Below are 22145 nucleotides of genomic sequence, written 5' to 3'. Positions count from 1 at the left end.
GGCCTTGCATTTTGCTGTTTCTTTGTTTGAAATGCTCTGCCTCGATCTTCTTGAAGTGAGGGTCCCATTTCCTCACTCACTTCAGAATGCTGTGCAACATCATCTCAATAAAGCCTTTCCTGACCACCACAGAGAAAAATACTCTTCCCCCAGTCATTGTTTACATCCTCACCCTGCTTTATTTCTGCTTATGACACATTTATCACTACCTGGAATTTATTGCATATTTGTTTGGTAACTTGTTTGCCATCTGTCTCCCATACTGCAACGTGAGCTCTGTGGAGGCAGGGGTTTTATCGTGCTCAGTGTTGAGCTCTAGACCCTAAAACAAGTGTTTATACAAAGCAGGCACCCAATCAACACCAATAGGGTGAATGGAATGTGGTAAGAAGTAACGATTACAACAGTACAGTTTGTTATACACAATAGTTCACAAACGTTCGTTCCTATATCCATCATTCACTTGATCGTCCTGACAATCCTGCAGGGTGGGCATTCATCCAGTAATATGTATAAGATCCCACTTATGTCAGGTGCCAGGCACTGTGCTGGGCATTCAGCTCTGACAAAACAGAAATGGGTCTTGCCATCATGGAGCTCACAGACAAAAGGCCCTTGTTTTTTTTTCACTTCTCACTTAATGCCTTTTCATGATACCTTCTTATCATAGTGGTGCTTAATGTGACCTTCCTTATGATGTTCTTGAGGTGCAGTGATCAGAATTTGCATATAGTGTTTCTGGAGCAGATGGGCCATGATGTAAGAGTACATATTTGCATCTGTCATGGCATGTGAAATCCTTGTTGATTCCTATTATTACCACACGTATGACTTCTCTGTTTTGTTAGCCTCATCTGTGTAGTGTACATCTTGAAAAGCTACAATATGAATGTGAAGAGACTCACTTTTTCACTCACTGCCCACCCCACATATTATCAGTGCCTGCTTTGTGCCAGGCATTATGCTAAGTCTGAAGATACAGAATTGAGTAATGGCCCTCAAGGAGAGAGACAGAAAGAAGCAGAGTTGTGAACAAAGTGTCAAAGAGTTCAAGGTGTCACCTGCCATATAGAAGTATGTGAAGTGCTGCTGGGTGGCCTATTTTACTTTGTGGAGAATTGAAATAGAATTAGTAGGATCTATAACTGAGAAAGAATGGTGGTGGATGGCAGTCTTGGGACCTGGCTCAGGAGGATTGGAAAGGACTGATAGATAGGAGATTATGTTGAGGGTGAAGAATGAGTCAGATTGAGAAAGTGGGAGCACAGGGAGCCAGGGACAGAGAGAGGGATTACTGGATGCAGGACCTGGATGGTGAGTAGGGTTGAATAATGATGAGTTCGTAGTCGCAGTGTAGCTGATGGGTAGCGGAGGTGGAAATGTTAAGGTCAGGGGAGGCCAAGGAACCGTAAGGGAGCATGTTAGAAGGGTCGTCAAAATTTGGAGGTCCATCATTACTAGAATGTTCCGTGTGCTAGGGAAACTGATTGTCTGAAGGCGAACATTCTTTTTTATGTCCCTTTCGATGACATGTTACAATTTGTACACAATTACATTCAAATTGAGATATATTTGCATGGGCCAGTGCCAAGGTTGAAATGTGAAAGCATTTTATTACTCCTGAGAGTGATAATTACATTGCATATTATGATTGAATTTTTATAGGTCTGAATTTAACTGATTAAAACAATGCTGCTAAAAAGCTAAATGAGGGTTGCTTTGAACGACTCTACAGAATTATCTGTATCACCTCCATGTCCTTTCCTGGATCAACGCAGCCCATCCCAGTCCAGGCCCCCTTCCGGCATGAGGACCAGCAGTGTGGTGTCCTTAATGCTGAAGTTCAGTTTGTATTTACTCCAGGACCAAGGAGCCTGACATGGGTCAACAATTTAATGAACTCGCACACAGCAAGCTTTCCTCAAAGCAGTTGACAGCATTTCAGAGGGTGACTACAATATATGAGGATTTTCTTCAGGGCTTTTGGGAACATTACCAAGTTCTATCTGGGCTTAGAGTCAGGGCTCTGGAACCAGACTGTTCTGATTTGAATCCTGACTCAACCATTTACTAGATGTGTGACCTCAGGCAAAGTACTTATTAGCATCTCTGTGTCTCAGTTCCTCTTCTGTAAAATAGGGATCATCTTGGCACCTACCTTTGAGCGTTAAATGAGTTATTATATGTATGGCTCTTGGAAAGGTGTCTGGCATTTAGTAAGTACTCAATAAATGCTAGTGTTCATGACCATCATATCATTCTCATCAGGCTGGAAACACTTTCAAAAACCATCTCTATGTAAACTACCTTCTACCAAATCACCAATCTAATATTTTATTAAGACAATCCTACATTACCACTGAATAAGGAATGTGTATGTATAATTACTGCATTTACCCTCAGCAACTGTCATTGATTTGAAGTAGCAAAACATTCCTTTTGTATATCATGCCTTCCAACTTAACATTTTGCAAAAGTAGTGCAAATGTGTAATGTCAATAGTTTTTTGAAATACCAATTCTATATATCATACACATAGTTTTCACTGAAACAAAATTTCAATTTGCAATTCTCATGTTCTGTCAATTTTACTGAAACATGTATTTTCCCAGATTAGCCTTAGATTAGCATCCACATTTTGCTTACAGAGAAAGAAATCATTAACATGAGATTTAGGAAAAGGAATGCAGACCCTCTTAGTGAGAGACTATTACCTGCAGTTACCCAGCAGAAAGAACCTTCTGGCAGGTCTTGGGAGGAGAGGACTCACCTGATGGTGATAGTAACCCGGAACTCCTAGTTTGCAGGCCTCTAGGTTAAGAGGCTCCTGAAGAGTGGTCATGACACAGCACTGGCGAGGCCAGGGGTAGTCGGCATCATTATTCTCAGTCCGGAAGGCAGATGTGTATTTCTGCCAGTCGGAGGGACCATTTACACCACAGCAGTTGTCCTGTCAGCAAATGAGAGGGACAAATGCTCTCCCATGGACCTTGCTAGAATCATCAACGTAGCCGCTGAGATTTTACAGGGAAAGAAGTAAAGAAAAGTGTGCCACATCTTCTGTTCACTAAGATCCCAAATGAGAGTAGACAGTATTGATAACCTACATTTTAGAGTTTGTGAATTACATTAAGATGTATTAACTTTATTAGCCACTGAGTTCAGACGCCTTTGACAAGTGAAACTCTCTGAGACTCATTTTCCTTAACTGCCAACATGGCCTTATGTTTCCTTAATATAGCCCCTGGTCCTCATGGAGTTTTTGTGAGGATTGAATTAGTTAATATGCTGAACATGTTTAGTACAGTGCTTAACCCATAGCAAACCCTTAATAAATGTTAATTATTATTAATATGAATATCTTGATGCAACAGTGTGTGGGAGATACACTTATTCTCATAGTACATATGTGCAAATTGAGAATCACACAATTAGAATTTTTAGTGCTGAAGAAATTATGAGTAATTCCTCATGTTTCACATTTCTGTATTTTTAACATTTTCTGAAGAAAGTGTGTATTACTTTTATAATGGAAGAAAAGAAATTGGACAGAGATACCCAGCACCTGGTGGCACACAGCTATGCCTCCACATAGGAAAAGAAGATCAATTAACACATATAATATCTTTACACCCTGGAGAGAAGTGAGGAAATAAGATAAAACACAATTCATATCACTTCCTCTTTTTAAAAAAAGAAATTAAAACTACAGGCACCCCTCAACTTTCAGAATAAGTATATCCACGCAAACGTGATGACAGATCAACTGTCTTTAAAGCAGATCTTATTTTGTTACTGGACTATGGAAAACAATTCACCAAAGAAAATAATCATACCGTATTTGAACCTGAGCCTTCACGGGGAAAATGGTTAAGTTTGGATCAGGCTTATGTCAGACCAGGGTTTTTAAAAGTTGGTAAGTGGATTTTTCAGTGGGTGAGCATTCATGTTTTCATTTGAAGAGCTTAGTTCTTGCTAACAGAGTGCAAAAAATATTTGACCTATAGTCAGAAGAGCAATAGAAAGAAAAAGTAGCCAATAAATTGGAGATCCTAATGGGGTAAAACATTCATTGGAATGGGATATTGGAATTAATGAAAAATTATAGAAGATAGAGGATAAAGAGAGAGTTCAAAGAAGGGGTGGAGGCTCTAAGGGAATTTGCTGATGACAGACTGTGAGAGGGTGGGTGGGGGGTGGGGAGGGGAAGTAGGGGGCAGTGTGAGAATTGGGCCAAATCAGGGCTTATGTGGGAAACGAGAATTCATATGCATACGACAATGTAGGTATGATAGTATGTATTTTGAAAGTCTTGGACTTTTGATGGTAGTAGAGGTAAATTTGGATATAAGGTATGACGGCCACTTAGAGAAAACTGGGTGATCAAATCAAGCCAAAGCCCAGGGTGCTTAGCAGAACCAGCTTGTAAGAGGTGTGGAAAGGCACTACATCAGCAATAAAGCCAATAGCTGCTGCATGAGCTCACTGTGGGACAGAGGAGGCAACACGTTTCTCTCATGTAAGTGATGCCTGAGTTCTAAGAGGCAGAATTGTGTGACTGACAACTAAATGTCTTATATTTCATTATCCCTATAAATGGAAGCAAATCAGCATCATGGCTTGAAATAAAATATAAATCTAGGGGTTCCCTGAGTCATATGTACACAAGAGGAATAGGTAAGAGGAATAGATGAACTTGCCCACATCAAGTCTCTCTTTGAAGGAATCTCCCATGGAGACTGTGACCTCCACACACGCTTGACTCCTGGCTTAGGTACAGAAGGGTATGTCTCCAAGACCACAGGCATTACCTGGAGCATGAGCCTGTCCCAGGTCCTGGTGACTCCACTGTTTTTCCACTCGTCGTCGTTGCTTGGGGGGCTGTTGTTTTGGTACCTCTCCAGCATCTGCTTCAGGAAGAGGTTGGGCGTGAACTACAGCAGGAGGGGGCAACACAAGAGGGAGGGTTAGCAGGCAACGTGGTTTGCTCAGCCTGTTGCTGGGGGCACTGGGCATTGTCTCCTGGAGTGAGATAACTCAGAGGCACCAAGAAAGGGTAGGGGTGGATGTGGTGCTGCTCTGGGTGCCTGAAGTCCTGGGTAGGGAGAAGACCCCCCCCTCAAAGAAATCCCAGTGAGACCAGGGTGGACAGGCATTGTGGGGGTAGTTTAGGCTCGTGAATGGAAAAAAAGGGGGAAAGGATGCTGAACTGAGAGGAAGTCTTGGATGTGGGGGGTTATTGATCATCGTATCAGAGGGCCAGTAGGGGAGCAAGGTAGTGTTGTGCACGGCAGGACAAGCTTGGGCCCCGCGAGGCCCACTACTTGGACTCAGGACTCATCTCTCATCTCTCAGTGCAACCTTGGATAAAGCACTTTACCTTTTTAAGTCTCTTTTTTGTAATAATACCTATGTCATAGGGTTCTTAAGAAGATTAAGTAAAATTATACATTTACTATTAACATGCATATTAGAGTGCCTGGTACTGAGTAAGGGCTTCACACATGTCAGCTATGCTATTATTCTCGTGGTAATGGGGATTCATATGATCATTTTGCTCTGTGCTTTGCGACTGTACTCACAAAGTCTCGCTGTGTCGCTGCTGTAATACAAGATGCCACTTCAAATCCATACACTATAAACATCAGAATGAAATACTGGAAGGGAAACAAATGAAAAGAAATTATTACATTTACCAGCAAAGAGAAATTTTTTTAAATGAGTATTTGTTAATTTTTTTTTTCAGCACATTCAGCTAAACATAACCATCCAATCATTCATGAAGTTATTCAACAAACTCTCAGTTATCAGCTGCTTAGAGCAAGATTTGGTGCTAGGCGCTGATCAGCTCAATTCTCTCCTTTCCCCAGAAAATGACTGGCTATTGAGCACAGAGCTTTTTAAGGCTAGTGTCCTGCATTTCTATTTTAACTAGGGAAAACAGCTGTAAGAATGAAATGGCACACCTGTGTGTTGTGTGTTCCATCAGTGGCTTGCAAGAGAATCTTAGGGTATCGGACACTTGCAGGGCCTCATTAACCTCTCTTACTGGGATAAATTTTCTTTATGGTTTACTGAAAATTTAGAATTACAGAGGTCAGAAAGGATGAACTGGATCATGTTTAGATATGCACCATCCCTCCTGACAAGCATCCAGTCAAATCAGAGGACACAGCTCTTCACGGGCATTCTTCTCTCCCCACCCCGGCAGCTACACCAGGTCAGGGGAGCCAAGCAGCTCATTTGTGTGTGTTGTTTGTGCATGTTCACATGATGCCTGCCCACCACACTGCCCCTCTTTATGGCTGGAAAATGTTTGAGCAGCAAATGGCCTCTGAGGCTGGGACAGGAACTTTATCGAGGGTCTGACTTAGCTTTCCTCAGCCTTGCACGTGTGCTTTTGGTCCTTGGGTTCTTCTGGGGAGGGGTCAGTGTTGGCTCTCCCTCCCAGGGCAGGGGGGCTCTCAGAGCAGGGCCCTCTCCTGCCCTGATCACTCAGCTGGGGAAAAGGGCTTTGGCTGGGGAGTTAACGCCAGGAGCCCCTCCAGAGACCTCCTAACATTCCTGCCACCTCCCTGCCAACTCATATCCCCCACCCCCACAGTTTAGCTGTGGCCTGGTTGTCAAGAGCTTTGCTGGACCCCTGTGGATACAGTGAAGGTTCCTGTGGGCAGGATTCTCACCTGGCCCTGGTCAGCTAGCTTACTACACACGTGTGGGCAATATGTTGCTATTGACTATATAAAGAGCTCCACCCAATGCTCTGGGTGACACAGGGGCACAGCTGCAGGGCTGCAGGAGAGCAGAGACTGGAGTGGTGGCAGCACCCAGGAGAGAGACTGAGATGGCTGCTGGGGCAGAGAGGCCCAGAGGCAGAGAACAGCTTGCTGCATGTAGACTTGCTCTGAGTGGATGGGATTTTAGTGATTGACCTGCCACTGTGGGAATAAAGTTGGACATAAACCCTTTCACCCCAAGAACATTCCATTGTCATTTTTCAGTCTCATTGAATCCATAGTGAACTTGCCCGGGGCTGAAACCCATTGGCAAGACACACCCTTAGGGAGGCTCAGAAATCCCTTAGAAGCACTGCAGAAAGGAGGCAAAGGGCAGGTGCCCCTTGGAGAGCATGCTGCTCCTTTTCTTTGCAGGGCACGGTGGAGAATGTTCCCTCCCAGGTGGGTTCCCAAGCAGACTTGGCCGGCTCGAAGTGAGCTAGGTGCAGGTGAGGCTTGTCTCTAGGGACACCAGCCTCTCCTCTCCCTATCCCCATGTTCTTTCCCTCACCTTGCAAAAGTGGGTGCTTTTGCCCTAGAACTAACTCGCACCAGAGAGCCAGAGAATGTAAATGTTCTGCATTCCCCTAGTATCAGGACAATGTTAGTCCACAGGAAGAGTAAACCATCAAGCATGCTAAGTTGCTGGACTCGTTCCATAAAGGTGGAACTCCAGTCCTACAGCATTTGGGTTGCAGAGTTATTTCAGGGTGGGGAGTCGGGGTGGGACCCCATCATAGCATGGGAAACTGCTGGCCAGAATATGGGGACAGAGAGTGGTCTAGGCCCAACAAGGAGGGTTCTTAGTTCTGCTGGCTGAGCTGTGCTTCCCTCTGCTGAGGGAGGGCACAACCTTGCTGTCTGTGGCTTGGGGCAGAAGCCCATCTGTGGGTCACGGAGGTAGAGCCTCCCAGGCAGGTGGGGGCTGAAGCTGCTCTCTACAGTGGAGGGTGTCAAGGTTTTGTAGAGTCTCTGAAAAGTAGAATGAATGCATAATATGGGAAGTGCCAGTCATCAGACAAAACCATCAGCCTGGAAGTCAAAAAGTCTGAAAAGGCTCAGGCTTTCTCCCGAAAATTCATGCATGGCTTGTATTTTATGTCCTAATACATTGATGCCTGATTAATATTAAAATGATATCTTAAACTATTTATCATCAAGAAAAAGAAATCTGATTATCAAGTTCTCACTCTGACTCTCCATTGGCCTATGTAGCTCCTGGCTCTATGTGTTGGGCACCTGCAGTCACCAGCTGGAGAAGAACAGATTTGGAAAATACTCAGCAGGGTCTCCCCCAGGTGTCTCCCCTTTGGGTTCTCTGTATTGGAATCTTCTGGACTTGCAAAGTGGAGGGCAACCTCGCCCCCCACACAAAGAAGCTTCACTGCAGGGAGAGTCACCCTCACCTGGCACTCTCGGCTCCCACCTAAAAGCCAAGGCACTGTGCTCAGAGGAGAAGAAACAAATCAATGCATCAAAATCGGCCCAGGAGACAACTACAGTGAGCTTCAAAGTCTTACCGCCAGAAGGATTTTCCTGTTGGACTTCATGATGCCTACAATGCCCAAGACGGACAGGCAGAAGAGGCAGATGCCCACAAACATGCCGATCCAGGCAGCACCATAGATGTCATCGTTGTCAGTGGCTTCCAGCAGCGGGTAGAGGCTGTGCTGGTCAGACACGAAGAAGATGCACTCGGCCGTCAGGGCAATGCCGCACATCTGGGGGCAGAGGAGGCTCTGTCAGGCTGGCGGCCGGGACAGCAGGGTTGGGAAAGGGATAGAGAAGGTGTGTGTGGGGGTGGTGAGAGAGACTAACTTGGTACCCCACACAGGCTCGAAGCGACTGACTTAGCCTGCTCATTGCCGGGAGACTTAACTTCTTCACCCCACTGAACTGGTTGCATTCCTCCTCCCACGTGTCAATTCGTTCTATTGCTATTTTGGAAAAGACGCAGACAATTTCAGACCATCTGTTAAGTTCTTGGGCATGAATGACTCAAAGTCTTCTTGTATGAAGATAAATCTCCCACCCCCACTCCCACTGCCCCTCGCCCAAATTCGGGTTATAAAATTTAAATTGGTCCTGGTCATGTTTATCAGTGCCGGAGAACCACTGAATGTTAGAGCTGGTTATCTTTCCCACCCCCTGTATTTTACAGATGAGGGATCTTGGCTTCAAAGGGTGATGATGACCTGTCCAGAGTTGCATGGAGCCAGGGGCAGGGCTGGGCCAAGAGCCAGTGATTTTGACCCCTAAGTGCTCTCTCACTACCCCATGCCCACACTCTCACATCTGGGTACTGGCCTCTGTATGATGAGAACAAGCAGATACAAACATCTGCTCCCAACAGCCTTCACAACAGAATCCCATGGAAATCAACCCAGGTGAAAGAGGAGAGAAACAGTGTGAGTGGTGCGAGTGTCTGGACACTGACCATGGTTGATGTGGCTCATTTTAGATTGCTGTATCTTAAAGTTGGGAAGGAAATACCTATTTTTTTAAACCCCTGTCTTTTGACATGTTACATAGTTGCATGTGATTCTTTATATAATTAAATTCTAGCTAGCATACTTCACTAACACATTTCTTAAAAAGGAGCAAAGTGGCAGGGAGTCAACAATTACATCATTATTTTCCTTTAAACTCTCACTTTTGATTAATCTAAAATGATGATTACCAGAAGAACAGAATTTTCTCAAAAAATACTCATTACTTACACCAGTAATCACATTTCCAAAGATCAGCAGGCCCTGGAAGCAACGAACAGTGGAGTCATCTTTGGCCATGTTCAGGGTTTCCCACAAGCTGAAGGCACAGTGGAGAACATCACAGTATTACGGCTGCTTCGTAGGAATAGGTGACAAATAAGGCTGCAGCTGCATGGCTAACCCGCACCGTTGTGTTCTAGCGTCTGGTGTTTTAGAGCATCCAAACCAAAGCTACGCAACATTTAGCGCTGGAGGAAATGTGCTGACTGAGCTCAATGTTCACTGAGATGTATGAGAGCAGTCATTTCATAAAGAAGAAAACAAGAAAAGCTTGCCAGAGTCTGACCAGTAACTTTCAGGAGTTCTTCAAGGAAAGGATTATATAGACTGTATGCTTCTTCTGAGTGATGAGCTGAGGTCCCACAAGCCCACAGGGGCGGCCCTGAGGTCTGATGGCTGGGCAGGGGCCAGCCCTCTGGGGCTCCCTGTCAGGGTTCTTCCTGCCCTCACTCATGCAAACTGACACCCAAGGGGCAAAACGTGGTCCAAGTGGGCAGTTGGTTCCCATATGGACTATGGGCAGTTGTTAAAAACCATTACTTTCAGAATACTTTGTTACCTTCAAAAATATCAGGCAAATAAAAAAGTACCCTGCCACCTGAGAGGGGGCATGGGAGGAAAGAGGGACAACATTTAGGTCCTTCCACATGCTACTCTCCTAAGTGCTTTACACACACACATCTAATTCTCCTAGCCCAATTAGGTAGAGAGAGAAAAACGGTGAGGAGGCTCATTTTGCAGATGAGGAACTAAACCTTTAATTTAGGTAAATTAAGTTCCCTGGGGTCATAAAACCAGCCAGTGAAGAGCTCAGCTGGAGATGTCGGTCGGTGTAGCTCGTGCCCCAGCCCACGCTGGCTCCCAGAAGTTATTGATAAGGTTTAGCGCTTTGTATGGCACTAAAAATATGTAAGCCTCTCCCTCCCTGAGGATGCTGTGGAAGGAAGATGACGGTAAGCATTTAGGTCAATTACTTTGACTTTTGAGCTTGAAATACCTTGAGAAAAGCCAATCACATCTCTTACTGTTTTATTAATTAAATTTAATCATCCCATGCGTGCGTGCTCTAAATCAAAATGTGTTATGTGATACAGCTTGCGATGTGAGGTATACAAAGATATGTAACAGAGATTGTTATATTTTAGGATTTTATGCTCTAGTAGAGAAGCTATGTTCCTAAATAGTCATTATATATCTAACAAGACCGTAAGGACTGTCCTGAGAGTTCTGAGAAGGAAAGGAGCCTTGTAGATTATGTGCGGTGCTGGTAAGTAGAGAAGAGGTGTATGGGTGTGGGAGGAAGGTGAGTGGGTGACACTCCATGTAAAACTAGTCAGTGCAGCTGATGTCCCGTTTGTGTAGTGCTGTCAGTGGGAGGTAAGCCTCCTAAAAGGCTTGTGAAATTTTAAGTTCATTGTTATACTCTGATGGTTAAGTATTAACAACTTGCCAAGTAATCTTAAAGATCTCTAATAGGTAAGGTTCTCCTTACCTGATCACCTGAATAGCTATGGAAATTGAGGAGTTAAAATTTGTGAGTGTTTCTGGCTGGGAATTGGGCACAGAGTGGGCACTCCATCAATGTTTGCCGAATGAAGAGAAGAAACTGGGCCACTGTTACAAGATCCCTATGTGTAGTTTCTGCTTAGAAATGCCGTTCGTTTCTTCTGCTTGGAAATGTCAATTTCATGCCAAGAAATGGCATTCGTTCTTCCCAGTGAGTGTTACACACTAGACTGAGTGGAGCCTGACTATCTCGGAAGCGTCAGTGTGCAAACTCCACCCAGGGAGCGCCTTACTCCTGTGGCCCGACCAGTTCATTTCTGGTATGCACAGACAGTGCTCCTGACCGGTTGGGTTACCATCTAAACTTGAGAGACAAATAAATAGATTGTGGAAGGTGGAAGTTCAGACAATGCAAGTATACAGAGTAAAGGGCAAATATCTGGAGAGGCCAAATTCAGCAGCATTTCAACCCGAGCTGAGTATGCATCCATTTACCAGGTAGCAGCCCATTTGTAATGATGAGCTGTGCTCAGAGAGCAGAGAGAAGACAATCTGGTTCTTTCAAAGAATTTACAATGTGACTATAGCAATAAAAATTCAAAGCAAAAATGACCATGTGCAGCAGAGCAAAGGGGGAAATGGGGCCATGGAGAGAAGGAAGAAGGTGGCAGGCCGATGCGGGGGGGGGGGTGCTTTCTTGGTCCAGAAAGGAAATGAAGGGATCCTGAGAAGGGATTTGGCCCCAGTGACTCAATTATGTCCCCCCAGATCCATACTTTTCCAAAGACGACCCTGCAACCCAGAGTTTTGCAAAGGGAGAAGAGACAGACGAGTGAGTGCTCTGTGGGAAAATTGCAAGAGTCAGGATCAGGGAGGAAATCTGAAGACAAGAGCGGGTGAGAAAAAGGAAGAGGCTGCTAGGAGCTTGGTCCGAGCAAAGAGAAGAGAGCAATGAAGGAACCCAGACAGGCACGTGCAGGAACTGCCCGGGAGGCAGCCTGGCTGTGGGGGGAGTAAGGAGGGCAGGGACATACTGGTGAGCAAGACTTTCTGAAGATGCCAACCACTGAATTTTCCTCCTGTTTCTCTCTGCGTTCTCTTCTCCTCAGGCCTCTGGCATCAGTGACACATTATAACCTAGAAACTCAGTCCTGTCTTCCAAAATAACAAAATGATGATGAAAGCTGTCGTATAATGAGCACTTCAGATGTTCGCAGCACATGCCAGGCACTTGAAGTTCATCCTCTCAACAGACCTGAGAGATGGATATTTTTACCAAAAATCTGTGTTTCCTATTGCTGCTGTAACAAGGTCCCACAGACTTATGGCTCAAAACAACACAAATGTATTTTCTTTACAGTTCTTCAGGCCAGGGGTATGACATGAGTCTCACTGGGCTAAAACCAAGGTGTCAGCAGAGCTGATCCTTCTGGAGGACCTATGGGAGGTTCTGTTTTCTTTCATTTTGCAGAGGAAGGAAAGGAAGCTTGGAGAGATTAATTACTCTGCCTAAATCTACAGTGTTAGGAAATGTACAAGCTGAGATTCAAATCCAGACCTTCCTGGCTTCAGATCATTCACTGAACACTCTGCAATTTCTCAAGCCTTGCTGCATAGCTAATGCTTTCATTAGGAAAAAAAAAAGATCAGACTCACTGGGCCTGTCTTTTCACTCTCTTCTCCAGGTTTTTGTCTCCTTAGCTTCTTGACAGTGCTCTCATTTTTGTACATTTTTCCCAGACCCAATGCTGCACCCACATTTTTCCAGAAAATCTGTCTAGATGTATCCCAAACCTGCAGCTCTCTCACCCACCCCTTGGGACTGAAGCTCTCAGAAGTACAAGGTGCACATTCGTAGGTTAATGTGGGAGGCAGGATTTCACAGTTTCTCCTTGGTCACATACATTTTAGACTAGGCTGGGGTCCAGATGACCTAAAACATTTGTCGCCTCCCCCAGACAGCCACAGGTGTCCAGAGGGATGGCAGTTAGGGAGCCAGGTGTAGGCTTCCGGGAGCCCACAGTGGAGACCAGTGGCAGTGGTCTAACGGCGAGCACACTGGATTTGGCGTCAGAAGGCTGAGGTTCAAACCCAAGGCTTGCCCACCCTTACTATGTCACCCTGGGCAATGCCACTCTGCCTACTCATTTATAAAGTGGGTAAAACACAGCTTGTCTATAGGATTGCTGGGATCTCTGAGAGAAAAGACGTGAAAGTGGTTGGCAAACACTAAGGTTGTTTGCAAACATAATAAATTATGAATTATGACCAGGGGGATATTTAGGAAGGGCAAGGTATTGGGCCATGGCTTTGCTTTATGCACCAGTGATCCCTGGGGTCCAGGAGGGAGATTTTAGTGGTGAACTGGTCTCACAGCCAAAGGCTCCTAGGTTGAGGTGAAACACCCTCCCCATTCCCTCTTCTCTCTGCCCAGGGGCTGCTTAGCTGGAGGAGCATTGAGGCCTCACCCATGCATGCTTCTGCTAATTTTCCATGGAAGGATACATGGGAGAAAAAAATCTCTTTGGGAGAGGAGGACAAACTTCCCAGTGCTTGGGGTGTGGCCAGAGCCGGGCACCAGCAGCAGGTCCACACAGGAGGGCCCCCCTCTGCATTCCATCAGCATTCCAGAGCAGCTAACACCCCACAGCGTTCATCCCTCCAGCTTAGGCCAGCTCTGGGGCCTCTGCTCCAGACTGAGAGGTGGTGCAGAGAGGACCCCAAGGTTCTCCCTCTGTGCTGTGCTGCTTTCTCCCTGATGCAGAATTACTCAGAGACGACTCTGTTCCATTCCCCTTGTGCATTTTTTCCTCCTTGTGTCAACCTACAAATGGCTTCTGCACTTTATTGCAAGAGTCTCCAAAGCAGGAGAAGGTCCTAGGATCCTGTCTTCTTTGTCTTTCTTAGTCCGGGGTAGCCCAGTGCTTGACACAGAGGCACACACTAAACTACTTTGCTAAATAAAGGACTAGATAAAATTAGATAAAATAAATTTAAAAATACATATTTGAATGAATGATTATATGAATGAATTATTTGCCTAGACCTTTATCGCAGAACAGGTTAGAGAATATGGAGTAGAAAGAACATGGGCTTTGGACAGACCTGGTTTTGAACCTTAGTCCCACCCCTGAGCATATAGTTACTTAATCCTGTTGAGCTTCATCTCTAAATGGGTATCACAATACCTAACTTAAATGGTTACTGTGAAAATTAAATGAGAATATATGTGAATTCTAGTACAATACTAGTTACTCAGGCAATATTAATTTCTTTACTTTTTCCCAGAGCTAAGGGACTTGAAGGCTGAAGGCACTAAAACTAGTGATTTGCTTTTATCTTAAAATACACAGCCACATTTCAAAGGAAATACGATTTTACTATGGAACTCTAATGTATACATCAGACCCAAATCTGGCTGAAACAAGAGTGAGGAGCCCAGGCCTCCCAGAGCTTCCCCTCATCAGCTCTAACCTTCCAAACTACATGGGTAGCCTCAGAGTGGTTCTAGATCTAACTGACAAGAAACATGTCATCAAATTAATGAACTTAGAAAGCAGTTACTCGTGAAGCTAGAAGATACTCAAGACTGGGGTTAGAAAACCCTGGTCAGAACACGTTAAGTTGACATTACTTAGACTCTGTGTCAAAGAGGCCTCCAGTTAGTGGGAAACTTCTAGGATATGTTCCTGAGAAACCGAGGCAAGTGAGTTTACATTCTAAATAGGCAAGTTGGAGGTAACTCTGAGCAGGGCTGCATTCCGTGTTAAGAGGAAACAATAAGGCCTAGCTAATCTCATTTTAGAGTTCTTTGAAGGCAATTAAATGCTGATGTATAAGGGCAGACACATGAACTGATTTAAGTCAAAAAAAGAAAAACTTTAACAAAGTTCCACACTGATGGCTATTAAAAAAGAAGACATGAACTTGTTGACCTTTGCAGAGAGGCCAGGCCTGGAGAAAGAATAGAAGGGGGCATTTCTCTTCATATAGAATGTAAATAGGGCCTGGGAAGTAGCTGTGTCTTGGTGACTTGTTGGGCTTTGTTTCTGCTTGCCTGGGAAAGAAAGAATCATAATGAACATCCTGCATAACACATAATGGTTAGTTTTATGTGTCGGCCTCACTAGGATGTGGTACCCAGTTGTTCGGTCAAATACCAGTCTAGAGAGTGCTGTGAAGATGCTGTTCTCGTGTGGTTAATATTGCAAGCAGTAGACTTTGAGTAAAGCTGAATACCCTGCACAATGTGGGCGGGCCTCAGCCACTCACTTGAAGGCCTTAGGAGCAGCGGCTGGGTTTCCGAAGAAGGAGCAATTCTGCTTCAAGGCTGCACCACAGAAACCCTGTGTTTCCAGACTGCAGATTTCAGACTCAAGAGTGCAACAGCAACTTCTTCCCTGAAATTTTCAGGCTGCTCACTTGTTCTATAGATTTCAGACTTGGGAGGCACTATAACCACATGAGCCAATTCCTTAAAATAAATCTGTCTCTCTGTCTCTCCTATTTGTTCTGTATCTGTGGAGAACCCTTAATAATACACCCCTTCCCTTGACTTCAATTGATTTATAATTTGGATAGAAGCAAAAATGATTGTTTTCTGATGTTTCCTGACACCATTTTACCCTTTCCTGCCAGTTCCCACTGCCAGCTCCTAACTTCTGGCTCAGATGAATGTAATGGTTTCTGTTTCTATTCCACGCTGTGCTTCCAGAGTGAACTTTCTAAAGCAGAGGTTTTTAAATGATCCTACAAAGCACAGATGTTCCACCTACTGGGAGGATATGTTCTGATGCCAAAATTGAATAATTGCAGTCATTTCCTAACTTGAAGAAAAATGAATGATCAAATTTTGTCATTTTAAGCATTTTTCCCCCTCCCAGGTTTTTCTTAAATCTTGGGTGCCTGCTACCACCTATTTAGGCTATGATGTAGTTACAGAGTGAATTTAGGCCAAATAGTCCACTTGATTATTTTAAATTGAGTTTATCAGCAATTCGTGGTGCCAGCCATTAACCTGAGATCCGCTGTCTTAAAACACAGCTCTGCTTTTATATCACTCCTCTGCTTAAATACCTTCAAAGACTCCCTATAGCCTAAATTCAGCGGAGAGCCCTGGACTGGTTTTGCTCCAAGCACAAGCTCGATCCACAAGTCACCAGCAACCCCTTAATTCCTACTGGCAGATGGCTTCACTTGTCCATCCATTGTCTCTTGCTGACCAATCTCTTCACATCCAGATTTCTCCTGTCCTACAATGCTGCCCTTGAATCTGAGACCTTTTGACTTTCCAGCTGTTGGAGACAGACCAGTAACTTCCCTTTGTCTGTATACACAGTATCTGGCCAGAGCCAACCATTTCATTCTCCCCTGCAGCCCATGGAAGAGAGGTTGGACAGCTGAAGAGACAAAACCCTGTCTCCTCAGCCTGCACTCAAGACGGTACCAGCCGGGTTCCAGGGGGCCTGCTGCTTACCATCCTCTTCTGCCGAGTGCGCAGATCATGCCTCTGGGTTGTGTGTACGTTGCCTTTCCCTTTGAAGTCTTTTCTCTTTCTGCCTATTGAACTCCATCTCCTGAAGCTGAACTGAAAAACCTCTTCTTTCCACAACCACCCTTGCCTGGAGTGATCCTTCCTACCCTGCCTGCTTCCCTGGGCCCTAAGCAAACAGCATTTCAGGGAAGCTCAGACCACAGCCAGTTTGCTGGATGTGCGTGTGTGACGTTTCTTTCCTGCGAGCCTCGCCCACTGCAATCTGGCCTGGCACCTTGTTACCTTTCTTTTTTCCCAAAACTTTGTTTAATAAGCTATTCTGAACCCACAGAGGAAGAGATGGTTGTACATTAAAGTAAGCCAACTTGACAAGTAATTGCTCTCAAGGAACAAGATCATAAACTTTCAAATTAATTGATGAGTGACATACCTAGACGTCTATGACTACACTTTAGGTAGTTTTGTCTTACTGAGAAGGCATGTGATTGGGGAGAAACCAATGTGTCGTTTCACCTAGAACTGTTATTGGCCATGTGCCCACTCACTGCACGATAGAGGGTCAGCTCTGGCTGCAAAGGTGGAGGCTTTGCCGTCAGTCCTCTCGGAGTGCAGGTAAGGAGACCAAGGCCCTGGGGGGAAGTGACCTGCTCAGGACCACCGATGAGTCATTTGCAGAGCCAAGATTTGAGTCCAGGTCGCCTGGCCCTGCAGCCAGCCTTTCTTGAGTCTGTCACTAATCATTCATTCTTCTTTTTTAAAAAGGTAGGGATATACACCTTCCTTTATGTCTCTTTAAAATTAAGAGAAACTCCCAGTGTCCTGCCCTTCAGCCTGCCTTTTTCCTTACAAGTCAGGTCACAAGGGAGTCACATAAACAAAGCTGGCAAGGAAAGAACCTTCCACCTCACCCTCCATTCAAAATCTTCATTTTTCACCCTAATTTCTGAAATCCCTCCTTTGCTCATTAGAATGCAAATTCATATAAAAGAGGTCCATTGATTCTCCTGAGCCATTGATGTCAATGTGAATGTTTTTATCAGATTCCTTCCTTATATTTCCCAAGGGAGAGGGGAGACACCCAGAGAGGGGAACACCCAGTTGGGTCAGTCTTCTGTGCAGAGGCTGAGTCCTGATATTATGATAGGTCTTCCCTTCCTCCCTCCCTTTTTAGTTCCCCGTAGTATGGGCTATGGCAAATGTGGAGTCTACTGAAACTTTCCTGTGTTTCTCCAAAGCAGCGCTTCCCTCATATATATTAGAATTTTTAAAAATCTGGCAGGGTTATAAAAGAATCAGTGGGATGGGATAACTTTAAAAAAGTGGGATTGGTAGAAGGTAGAGGTTGAATTGTGGCTGTCCGCTTCAGGAATGATACCACCCCAGACTGAAAGTGGGCAGCATACCTCAAAATGTTTTCCACATACAGGAATAGCCCCTGTGAGCCCCACCCTGTGGAAAACTGCCCAGTGGCCTGGCGCCATGATGATTTACTCAAATTGCTCAACATCCTAGGAGTTCCTTTGCTCTGAGGAGTGCAGACTTTTTAAAAGGCTGGAGTTTTCTTTTTTTTTTTCTCTTGTGCCTTCATTCAGTTTGTTTGCTTAAAAAAATTACTCATATCCATAGTGTTGCTGTTTCCACACACACTGAGTAGATCTAAAAACCACTGCTCACTCAACAAACCAATTTTCAAAGCCAAAGAAAAAGAAGAGAGACTCACCCACCAAGATGGGATCATTTTTGCAAATCCATTTCTGCTGTCCCTCACCCAAGTTTATTGGGCCAGAGAACACACAGATCACTCCTAAACCTCCAGGTCATGCTAGAGAAATTTGGATCAACAAAAATAATAGAAAAAAGAAATAGGAGAGGAAGAAACAAGAAACACAGTATGCTGTTGCCTTCAACCCAGCAGACAGTTGAATGACTTAGAGGTGAGAATGAAGATGGGTGTGGAGACTATAGATCAGGACAGTTGTTGGTTTGCTTATATTTAGTGTAGGATGAGTCCCTGGCAATGAGGAAAAGAAGATCTTATTACCGTGCCCAAGACACCATGGCTCACAGCATCCATTAGCTTTGCTTGCTTTAAAGACTAAACCTGCTCTGACTGCTATGGTAATTAGTTTCTGCATGTAGCTATTTAAATTCAAATTACTTTAATCAAATGAAATTTTAAAATTCAGTTCTTTAGTTTTACTAGCCACATTTTAAATGCTCAGAAGCCACAGGTGATCAGGGACTATTGTACAGAGCACTTCCATTTCGGCAGAGAGCTCATTGGACAGCACTGTCCTCTGCTCCTGATGAGTTCGGGGTCACTCACACCTGAAGTCAAGGACCAGAGGTAGATCAATCGCTCAGTCACTCTGGGGCAAGTGAGGGCATCAGGTGTGCATAATGGTTGGGGGATGCCCCCGCCAGGGCAGGAACATTGTGGAGATCCCTTGGGGGAGGTAAGATCAGGGCACCTCCTCATGAATTTGGTCTCTGCCCCAGGTAGGCACGTAGGCAGGGGGGTAGGCGACCTGCGTGGCCATGAGGCCCAGATTTCAGCTTCAAGGAAACAGTGCATTCTAGGGCTGATCAATGTTTGCTCTAGGTAAGAATGTAAGCAGGAGAGGTTAAAAAAAAAATACTGAGATTTCATTTGTGGGTTGTTTTTTTTTAACTTGATGGTGTCTAATGTCCCCTTTTGATTTACAAGTCTATGGTTCTTTTCAGACAGTTAAAAAAATTTTGTTTATGTTTAAGCCTATTGTAGCAGAAAGCAAGTCTGTTATAGAAGAAAGCAAAAAAAGAGCAATTTTTCTCCTTATTGAGGAGCATTAATCAAAAGGAAAACCATTTCTTTACAAGGTTCTTTATGATTCCTTTACAAAGGTTTTTATGCAATAAAAAATTATATATACATACATAATGTATAATTGGAATATGCAGATCCTGGTGGATGAACTAACTGGTGAAGATTAAAAATACATTATGTAAAAATAACATTACAGATAAAGGTAATTTGTTGAGTTATTTCAACTGACACATTTATTAGGCAGAACCATTTGTAGAGAAGAAATGTAAGTAATTGCCTCACAAATCCCATTACGCGTTGGCAGGACCAAATGATTTCTAAAAAGACGACCAGGAAGGTCTCATCTCTCTGCTAGATTATTCAGAAATAACATGACCGGTTTCCTTAAATTGTCTTTTGCTTTTCTGACTCTGCACTGGGAAATTGGGGGTCTGGGAGGGCATCTCTCTGAGATTTAGTCAGGAGATACACATTTTCCCAGGGTTCTTGGAGTTTTCTTTATCTTTGAAGAAATTTGAGGTTGAAATCAGGATGAATGACTGACACCTCCAGAACTTTAATCTCAGTTCTGAGAGCCGGACAGTATCAAATGGTTTAAGAAAGCAATCTGTACATTTAAAGTAAAAGAGAATAAAGCAGTCGCAAGAGTCTAAGTTACAAAAATTGCTGACTCTATTCATCAGGAAATGAATTTGGTCCTCTTCCCTCTCAGACTGCTAGCTCCCCTCCCAGGACAGCGGCTCAGCCCCTGAGGGTGCAGCTGGCGTCCCTGCAGAGTGGAGTCGGGTTTACTCACCTGTCCTCTCCGCCTCCTCCTCCTGGTGCTGCCTTGGCCCGCTGGGCAGGCTGCTCTGGCCCGAAGTGCTTTTCTACCCTGCACCAGTTCTTTGAACCTCTGGGAGCAGGGGAGGGTGGGCTGTGATTGGGAGGAGGCAGCTCACATGGGCTGAGCCTGAGGCTGCCTAAGTTCGCCTTGCTGAGGCCGGAAGTAACAGGAAGTTTTTGTTCTGTAGATTTCTGCTGCTTAGGAATGTGTGATTCTGACAGGTTGGAGGCATCCTGACAGGGCACAGCTCATCACTCCCCTGGATTCCTCCTAGCTCAGGGCCTTCCTCGAACACCTACTCAGGGCTTTTGTTCTTATTTGGATTTGATTTGTTTTTTATTCATGTGATTTGATCCTTAATTCTGCTTGTGCATTAAAAGGCCTCTTTATTATCCTGACTGCCCATAGCTCTGCTGGTACATGTTATCTGTTCAGGGTCACGTCCAGTTTCTATAACTTGTGTATGCTGCATTTAGAGGAATAGTTGTTGCCCAAGTAATGCTCACACTGTGTGTGGCCCTAAGACTAGTAAGGAGCAAGAGATCTGGAAACAAAGAGACTGAGAGAAATTCAGGCATAGAGAGAGGCTCAAGGAACTATGTGATGATACCCAATTCCTCCCTCCCTTCCCCTTCCCCTTCCCCTTCCTTCCTCCTGAGCCCACGTGTCACACACAGCACCAACAGTTGTTTTAATGGCTACGAAACAAATCGCGGACTGCACGCGTCATAGTTTATTTAGCCGGGTGCAGGTATGGGTAACAGCAGTAATGTTAGAATTTGCTAACATTAGCGAAGTAGTTCTGGGTCAGAACCAACTCTGTACCAGGTTCGGTTCTTCAGGAAGCAGACCCTAAGACAGAGTTTAGAGTGCAGTATATTTATTAGGGAGTGCTCTTGAGATGAATATCCATGAAAGGAAGAGGGTGGACACGGGATTGGGTGTGGGGAGAAGTCAAGCTGCCACGGAGGTGGGAAAGCCTCGGGCACCACGTCTTCCCCGGGGAACTTGGAGGGAGATGCCTGTCATGATCGTTCTTCATGGGCCCCCTGTGATCCATCCTTAGATACGGGGAGGCCCGGGAAGGTGGTGCTCTGTAGCTGCAGCAATCCCTGAAGGCAGTTGGCAGTGGAGGGCGGAGTGCCAGCACTCCCTGCAGCCCTGAGCAGCACGAACTCGGGGCATGCACAGGGCATCTGTGTGTCCATCACACACCTTATTTTCCTCAGCTCTCCCGGGCCTGGATCGATGCGGCATGATAATTCATAGAGTGGAATGCTGTGCAGTCGTGAAAAATAGTGCCACAGAAAAAAATCTTAATGACATGTAAATATGTTCACTCATTTACTCAACAGATATTTATTGAGAACTTATGAGGTACTAGGCACTCTTCTAAGGGCTAAAAGGTAAAAACGCAGGTTACAAAATAGCTTGTACAAGTTGACACATTTTTACTTTTTAAAAAGTATATATATATATATATGAATTAAAAAGTTAGGAAGCATGTAAAGTAAATATCAATATGGCTGTATCTGGATGATGTGATATGGATTCCTTTGACTTTCTTCTTTTCTTTGGTAGTTCCCAAGTTAACAACAGACCTACATTATAATTATAGAAAGAGAAACATAAAAGTTATTAAAAACATGGGCTCTTGGAAATCTTCGTGATAAAGTAGCAAGGAAGCAATCAAGGACATGTGTTTTCATTCATATCTTAGGCATTTTTATGTTCTATTACTTGGATTATGTGGGGAGAAAATAAACATGAATTTTTTCAAATTAGATAATGTGAACATGAAACCCCATATAAGAAACAAGGGACTAGCTAGGAAAAAGAAGATCAATTTTCAGACAATAACTGCAACTGATAAGTTAGGGAGTTTCAAGTGCTTAATATACAGGTAGGATTGGTCTGTTTTTCCAATAATTGTTTTCTAACTGTGTTCTGCTAATCTTTCCTCTCC

The 22145-nt window shown here is 44.4% G+C and overlaps 2 protein-coding genes across 2 annotated transcripts in view; one reads left to right on the top strand and one right to left on the bottom strand.

Annotated features, from left to right (window-relative positions):
* The window catches only part of B4GALT4 (beta-1,4-galactosyltransferase 4), a 43919-nt gene extending 35622 nt beyond the window's left edge, over positions 1 to 8297 (top strand). Inside the window, exon 8 of the transcript XR_008997935.1 lies at positions 7992 to 8297. The gene's annotated coding sequence lies outside the window, so the exon portion shown is untranslated. The remainder of the gene's footprint in view (positions 1 to 7991) is intronic.
* Positions 1 to 22145, bottom strand: part of UPK1B (uroplakin 1B) — a 27108-nt gene extending 4963 nt beyond the window's left edge. The window contains exons 1-6 of the mRNA XM_036883358.2: positions 20150 to 22145; positions 9497 to 9584; positions 8297 to 8497; positions 5583 to 5657; positions 4812 to 4934; positions 2771 to 2950 (exon numbers count right to left, since the gene is read on the bottom strand). Of these exons, the coding sequence (XP_036739253.1) occupies positions 2771 to 2950; positions 4812 to 4934; positions 5583 to 5657; positions 8297 to 8497; positions 9497 to 9565 (648 nt within the window). The 5' untranslated portion in view covers positions 9566 to 9584; positions 20150 to 22145. The remainder of the gene's footprint in view (positions 1 to 2770; positions 2951 to 4811; positions 4935 to 5582; positions 5658 to 8296; positions 8498 to 9496; positions 9585 to 20149) is intronic.

This window comes from Manis pentadactyla, chromosome 1 (genome assembly GCF_030020395.1).
Source record: "Manis pentadactyla isolate mManPen7 chromosome 1, mManPen7.hap1, whole genome shotgun sequence".
NCBI lineage: Eukaryota > Metazoa > Chordata > Mammalia > Pholidota > Manidae > Manis > Manis pentadactyla.
The sequence above is the reverse complement of the archived record's forward strand: the minus strand, read 5'-3'. Positions and strand labels throughout refer to the sequence as shown.